This window comes from Benincasa hispida, chromosome 5, assembly GCF_027475165.1.
Source record: "Benincasa hispida cultivar pf3 chromosome 5, pf3_genome.v1.1, whole genome shotgun sequence".
Classification (NCBI taxonomy): Eukaryota; Viridiplantae; Streptophyta; class Magnoliopsida; order Cucurbitales; family Cucurbitaceae; genus Benincasa; species Benincasa hispida.
This window is the reverse complement of record NC_143482.1, coordinates 27,733,631-27,741,729: the sequence shown is the minus strand read 5'-3', so window position 1 is coordinate 27,741,729 and position 8,099 is coordinate 27,733,631. Positions and strand designations below refer to the sequence as shown.

General features: G+C 33.2%; 1 protein-coding gene across 1 annotated transcript; it reads left to right on the top strand.

Annotated features, from left to right (window-relative positions):
- The first annotated feature begins 1,793 nt into the window (after positions 1–1,793).
- On the top strand, positions 1,794–4,671 carry LOC120077073 (F-box protein CPR1-like). Its single transcript, XM_039030925.2, has 2 exons — positions 1,794–3,270; positions 4,228–4,671. Exon 1 carries the CDS (start codon positions 2,067–2,069, stop codon positions 3,231–3,233), a length of 1,167 nt encoding a protein of 388 aa, XP_038886853.1. The 5' UTR covers positions 1,794–2,066; the 3' UTR covers positions 3,234–3,270; positions 4,228–4,671.
- The last annotated feature ends 3,428 nt before the right edge of the window (positions 4,672–8,099 follow it).

Here is an 8,099-nt window from a genome sequence, read left to right as displayed (position 1 = left end):
AATAGCAAAATTCATATGATGAATAAAACGTAAAAACTCACAAGAAAATAAAATCTTATTCGATGGATCGAGCTTGAGCCGACGCCGCATCAAAAGCAACAACTTAGCAATAGAGGAGACACAGGTGGAGGAATGAGGATTCATCACCTTTAGAGGCAGATGAGTTTAATGAAAGGTACAGGACGAAGTAGTAGCGGAATGTCTAAATGTTTGCTTCAAAAAGACCCTAACCTTTCCATCAGACGTCGACTTTTGATCTTCAACAACCATCATTGAAACCTCTATGAGCTTAATTAGAGCATCGGACGGCGAACAAACTTGCCATGGAATTGGAATTGTTCTACATTTTATTAAATAATAGGATAATTGTTCTCTCTTCTACTTTGTAGCTATGGTGTATGAACTAACTCTAATCTTCACGCCTAAGAACCAATTGATAGAGAGAGGGAAAGATAGAGAGCGAAACAAATAGAAAGGACATTCAAATATTTATCTATAGTGTTTCAAGTGCATCAAGTCTATCAAATGTATACTAGTGATATATCAATTGTATCAATGCATCAAATGTATATCAGTGATGTATCAAGTGTATATCGATGGTGTCAAGTGCATCAAGTGCATCAACTACATCAAAATCATCAAGTGTATCAAATATATATGGTGTATCAAGTGGATTGGATTATTTTTTGCATCATTTACTTGTGGGTTGGGTTGCGTTTTTCTCATTTTGGAAACAACAAACATGTGGGCTATGAGCCTAAGTAATGTATTTTATTTTTCCCTTTTTCAAATGTTCATACTAAAAATAATGATACAAATAAATTATGAGATTGAAAACTTTTCTATATTTGCGATGTTTTTTAACAAAAATTCATATATACCTAATTATAAGTTGTGAAAGATTACCCACTGCAATTATCTACATAAACACTATCGAAAAATAAAAATTATAAGGGTGAATAGTATCAAAGAGAGCCTACTCCACTTATTGTACTAAAAGGAAACTACAGTAAAATAAGAAAAATAAAATTCTAATTTATATTTCATTTGATGTCAAATTAGAGTAATACTTGGATGGATCTTTTGTATTCCTACAAACCCCTCCAATCATATAAATAAAACAAATTAAAAAATGTTTTTGAAAAAGATTGACAAAAGTTTGACACTTGTTGCCATAACATACCTAAATGTTTTTTGTCCAATTTTAAAATGAGTAGCCGATATTAAAGTATGAGAAAGCATCCGAAGATGAATCAATCACAAAAAGAGAATTAAAATTGTTGAGGGCATTGTCCAAAGTCCACGGGTGGGCCCAAGCCCAAAGGATGGAAAGGGTATAGGAAAGCATGCATCCCAAAAGGAAAATGTTTGCGCCTCAAGATTTAAGCCGACTAGTCAAGCCAAAAAATATATACTAATTGAAAAATAAATGAACTGAGATCAAAATGGCATCTTACAACCTTGAGTACCTAAAATGTCCCTAACACCCTTGTCGTCACACATAAGCACGACTGTGTGGTAAGTAATCTCCAAATGAGATATTCAACTTCATTTCTTTTTGTACTTAGTTGAATTAGTCATTCATAGTACTAACTTAAACATAAAAGTGCAGTAGATTTGCACCATATCCGTGCAAGAATTTCTTATGCAAGTCAACTTGAAAGATATCGAGATTACATCCGAGAGAAGCGAATTAGAAACTAATACCATCCAATATTTACGAGGAAGTCTAATACAACAATATCTCAAAAAGAAAGTAAGAAGGTGGCGCTAGGATGCACCTACCCATTTTTCCACCATAGATTTTAGCGGTAAAAGAGATACGAAAGACCCAAATTACATGATTATCTATCATCAAGAATGAAGAAAAGTTGAGGTGTTCATAGGATAAACGCAATCAATTGCTGTATCTTTGGAAATAAAAAAATAAAATAAAATAATAAAACACAACCAGCTCTCATTTTTCAATATATTTAATTCATTCCTTCTTCTTCAACCTGTCGAAATTTCAGCCACTTTCCTTCAATTTTCTCCTCAATCTGAATCGGAATCGGAATCGGAATCCGATGTTAGATTCTCTCCCGCCGGAGCTTTTGTTCTACATCTTCCTCAAACTTCCCTCCAAAACCCTCATCCTCTGCACCTGCGTTTCTAAACCATGGCGTTCCTTCATCACCGACCCTGCCTTCATCCTCTCTCACCTCAATCAATCCAACACCAACCGCCACACCAATCGCCGCCTCCTCCTCCTCCGCCGCTGCTACGCCACCGGCACCAAGAAAACCGAGCGCTACTCTCTGCATTTCGATTCCCAAACCTTGGAGATTTACAAGGAATTGAAGCTTCCTTATGTTAATTGGCACGACAATTTCAAACTCGTTGGTTCTTCCAACGGATTATTGTGTTTATTAGGTCCGAATATTTTCTTCTGGAATCCTTCGATTCAACGATTCCTCGCTCTTCCTTGGCCTAGCGATATCTTCACCGTTTACGGCTCACCGTACAAGTACGCGCTTGGATTTGGCTTCGATTCTCGCGCAAACGACTTCAAGTTAGTCAGGTTAGTGTATATTGAAGGTGGACCGCCTATGTATGATTATGAACTTCCTCCTAGGGTTGAGTTGTATCAGCTTAGTACTGGTTGTTGGCGACAAATCACCGATTCAGCTCCTTGCTATGAAATACTTAAATCGCAATGGACACAGATTTTCATGAACGAAGCTGTTCATTGGATTGCGTTCACTCGTAGTCGCAAAGGGTTTCGATGTGTGATTCTGAGATTTCATATGGTTGGTGAATTTTTCAGCACAATTGCACTTCCGGATTGTTTGGTGAATGAATTTCCACAGAATTTGAAAGTTGCTGTTCTTGGAGGAGAACTTTGTGTTCTTCAATGTGGTTGGTATCCTTTTGGTAATAGATACGTTTCATCTGTTTGGATGCTTAGAAAATATGATGTTTTTGAATCTTGGGCAAAAATTCTGAGTGTTGATCCATCTCAAGGGCTGGGAATGGTTCTGGGTTGTAGAGAAAATGGTGAAATGCTCATGACATCTAGAAATGGAGAACTGGTTTCGTATAAACCAGAGAATCAAATTGTGAAGGGACTTGGCATTCGTGGGGCTCAGGATTCATTCTTTGTGGATACTTTTGTTGAGAGTTTAGCTCTTCTTAATGAAGGGGAAAGAATTGTGAAGCAAGATTATGAAGATGAAGATTGGGAGCTTGAATAATATACACTCTCAACTCTCACCTGAAGCTTAAACATTGGTAAGAATATTCATAATTTTTAGTTTGTTTAAATTGATTGAAATGAAATGCTATGATTGAAATTGTATATTCACTTGTAGTTGCTTTGGATCTTGTGTTTTTGTTTATGATAAATTGAAATTGTATACTTGGATTCCATTTGATTTGTGTTATTATTTCCTCTTTGAACTTTGTAGGCCTCTGTTTTGTAGTGAATATGGTTTTGGTTGAAGTTTGAGTAGTGTTTAGAATATGGTACATTAATTTTTCTTTTAGATAGAAGAATGGAATTCATGAAGTTAGTTTTTAGTGCATGTCGGGAATGATTCCGAAATTGTTAAACTCACTTTTCGGAAAATGCTTGTAATCATGCCAAATCAATTCTAATAGGATGTTAATTGTGTTTAAAAGTGTATAATTAAAGAGTAAATTGATTTTGAAGGATTAAAAATGTGTTTTCATTTTGATTTTGATTATAAGAAAAATGATTTTAACCCTTTCAAAATCACTCCAAAAAAGGGGCTCAAATTTGAAAATGGATTCTTTTTTAAATTCATAAAGACTTGACACAAAATAAACCTGAATTTTCTCTGAGTTGTTAGAGACTTGGAACTTGAGAGATTTCGTAGATGTTTTGAGCAGTTTTAAACATGATAAAAGTAATTTTAACGATTTTAAAATCATTCAAAAACATGTGTTTAATGTTTACTTAGATTACAAAATAATATCTCTAAGTGAACGTTGAAGATGAAATTAGAGGGTTATGATACTCTTATTAGAAAAATATTGTAGAAATGTAGAATATGGTACCAAATACCCAACTCTTTGTTTCTCAAGCTTAAATTGGCAAGACTTTTCAGTAAGTTTTTCAACTAGAGGAATGCAATGGAGATGGTAGAAGAAAGCCAATGTCTAGTGCATAGACAATAAAGAACCATTTGGGAAGAAATTATATTAATTTAAATCCTAAATTTGTAGGATTGTATCAACAGCAACGGAATCACAAGGATCATCTAAGCACTCAAATTTACTAATCTTGGCAAAGTATAAAGCATGCTTTTGCAGAAAAAAATGAGTTTCAAGAAATACCTCTCGTAGAAATTCTTCAAAGCTTCTTCACCAGCTATCTTCTCCAAATCTTGTTGTAGACCACCTAAAACAAGCTTGAATCAAGGATAGAAGAAGAAATGCTCACTGTAGAAAATCAGCTGAAGAACTTTTTCTTCAAACCAATTTTTCTCTCAAAATCTCTATAGATTGTATGTTCAATTTTCACTTCAATCTTTTCATTATATTGTAGATCAACATGCAAAGAAAAGAGTTGCATGAGTTGTAGCTCGTGCTTGGAGAAGACAAGACAAAGATAATGTCATCTGAGTGAGCTACTCGGTGATGGATAATGGAAAAACCTTTTTTTTTCCATTTTATGTGTTTTGTTTGTTTTATTTTTTTCAATTTTAACATAAAATCAAAAATTTGATTTAAAAATCTATTTGATTTTAAAAATGAAAAAAATTAATTAATTTCATACATTAATTATTAAATAAAACTTAATTAATTTAATATCAAATATTAAATTAATTTTCACACATATCCATCTTTATATATTTAAATATATAAATTCTCCTATTCCATTTAATTCTAAAATTAAACATATAATTATATCTCATATAATTACTAATTCCTTTAATTTTAATTTGAACGTTTCAAATTAAATCACGCTACAGATCATGGGCTCCAACGATCCTATATTAATTAGCTAAACTCATTAAACTAATGGGTCGCTCCACTAAAGCCCATAGTTGCACTCCCCTCACTGTAGATATATTATATCCACATGATTTAACCATAATCAATAAGTCGACCCTTCACAGGTTCGTAATAACGGCTGGGTCAAATATATGTTTTACCCTCGAGATTACGTCTTATTCCTCAAGTTCCTACTGATCCTTTAATGAACAACTGGTTTGTGATTCAATCATCAAACCAAACTCTCTCAGCCCAGTGAAAGGGTGGGGTCCCTTATTCAAAATCTGAATTCAGTACTTGAGAGAACAACCTTTCTCTTATCCCTAAATTGGATAGGTGTGAACTCTATCTTGCACCCTATGTCTCCAGCTATTTATTCGATCCTACCCCTGAAATTGAAGTCTTATTGACCCGACGCTATTGAGTCAACCCTCAACTATGCAACAATCCCGAATAAACATGAATTCATAGTTAGCTCAGGATTAAGATCGAGTTACCTAGGTCATCTAGATGAAATAGTCAGTCTTAAATAGTAAACAACGTTATAAAGTAAGGGTGACTTATTTCTTGGTCCTGATCTTATACAAACTCATTGCATATGTACGAATTAGAATCACAACTTTTTGTAACAACTACAGAGTAGGCCGCATTAGGCCACATCCAATGGTGTTACTAGAATAAGGTACCCAACCTCATTCATATACCATAGATCATTTTGACTATTTATTCGAACCTGATACACTCTTATGTCTCCACATAAAGTTCAAGTACTCATACAATAGTCATGGGTCTTAGTTTATTGGATTTAGACTTTCATACAATTTATGAAATCGATAACAAGTATATTGATTATAGAAGATGTTTATTATTTGACAAACTGCTAGTTTTTAGGACATAAAACCCAACAAAAATTTCATAATTGTATCAATAACTAACACAAACTTAGTCAAGAAATATAGTGTGAAATATATAATTGTTTCAAAGGTTAAAACATCACTTTGGTCCTTATACTTTTACGTTCATTCCATTTTAGTAGATGTGGTTTCAAATGTCCAATTTTAATTTTTTGTACTTTTGCCAAACTTTTCATTTTAGCCCTTATAGCTTGTTTATTGTTTATCTTTTCATATATTTTTTTTATATTATCAATTAGTAACTTTACTAAAAATTTTGATAACATATTTGCATATTATATTACTTTGTGAAAATTATCATTATTATTTAATCAATTTTAATTAAAGAAATCTTAAGTGCTAAATTTAAGATCTATTGGAAGTGGGAATTAGAAAGTAGAGAGACTAAAATTGAATAAACTTTAAAGGACAAGAACCAAAATGATATTTTAACCTTGTTTCAAATTAAAATTCTAAATTATTATAAGTGAATTAACTTGGACCATTTATTAAGCGTACATTTGAAAATCATCCATTGATGCATGGACAAAATTCATTAAACTCTTTAACAAAATTGATCACTTATTGCATGTTTATAAGATATTTACCCAATTCACCTTCCAGGTCGGTTTCCAAGTAGAGGTGTTCCGTTTCCGTCAGCTTAAAAACCTCAGCCTAGCCAGAACCCTTCTTAGACAAAAATCACTTATGGGCAATTATTTTATAAATTTAATCTTTTAATGGAGTTCATTTTAATCCTATTAAAATGAATTAAAAGATTAATCTATTTCTGATCTAATCAGAAACGCGTTAAAAATAAGTGTATGTGAATTAATTTTAAATCATTTAAAATTAATTTGGATCTATGTTTGCAGGCAACTCTTGATTATAAATTTTGTTGGATTTTATGTCCTAAAACTCGTAGTTTGTAAATTAATAAACATATTCTGTTTTGTTTTTCGATAAAGTTGTTATTGAAATTGTAATTTTGAATCCAATAAACTAAGGTCCTGAGGCTATTTAATGTAGTTTGAACTGTATGTAGTGACATAAAGGTGGATCAAGTTCAAATATATAGCCAAAATGGTCTATAGTATATGAATAAGGTTGGGTACCTTATTCTGAGGACACTATAGATGCGACCCACTTTGTAGTTAGTACAAACGATGTGATCCTGAATCGTTCATATAAAGATATGTGAGTGGGGGTATCCTATGCAATGAGTTTGCATAAGACTGAACCATGAAGTAGTCACTTTTTACGTTCTAAATGTCGTTTTATGTATAAAATTGACTATTTCGTTAATTGATGACCTAGGTAACTTAATCTTAATCCTGAGCTAACTATGAACTCCTGTTCACTCAGAATTATTCTTAGATCTGCATAAGTGAGGGCAGCTCATTATCGTGGCCCAATAAGCCTCCCATTTCAAGGGTAAGATCAGGTGGATAGCTGGAAACATAGAGTGCAAGAAGGAATTCATTCCTACCCATTATAGGGAAAGTAGATAGGTTGTTCCCTTTAGTATTGAATACAGGTCTTGAACAAGGGGCCCCACCCTCTCCTTGGCTCGAGAGGGGTTCGATTTATAGGTTGGATCTTAAACCAATTGTTCAAGGAGGATCAGTGGAACTTAAGGAACAAGATGTAGTCTTAGAGGTAAAACGGTTTTCATGACCCAGCCGAGATTACGAACAACCTGTGAAGGATTAACTTACTAATCATAGTTATATCAAATGGACACAAATATATCAATAATGAGGGGAGTGCAACTACGGGACTATAGTGGAATGACCCGTTAGTTAACGAATATTGATTAGCTTTGTCTAAAGAGTTTAGCTAGCTAATCTCGGATCGTTGGAGCCCATGATCTATAGGTCCATTAGGTTCCCCTACTAGCTCATATGGAATAAACTTAGAACAGTATGATAGAATAATTCGAATTGTTCAAATTAGGTAAAGAGAGAGAAATCGACAAGTATATGTGATATAGTAGTCAAGTTTTTTAGTTTAAAGATACAACTTTAATATTTAAATGTGATTTAAATATCAAGAATATGAATATGTTCATATTCGAAAGCTCGGAAAAATGGAAATGGTCAAAGATGTAAAAAGTCAAAGAGCTGACTTTTGACTTTGAAAAGTCAAACTTTGACCGACCTTATATTCAAATGTGATTTGAATTTCGAGAAAATGAATGCGGATTCA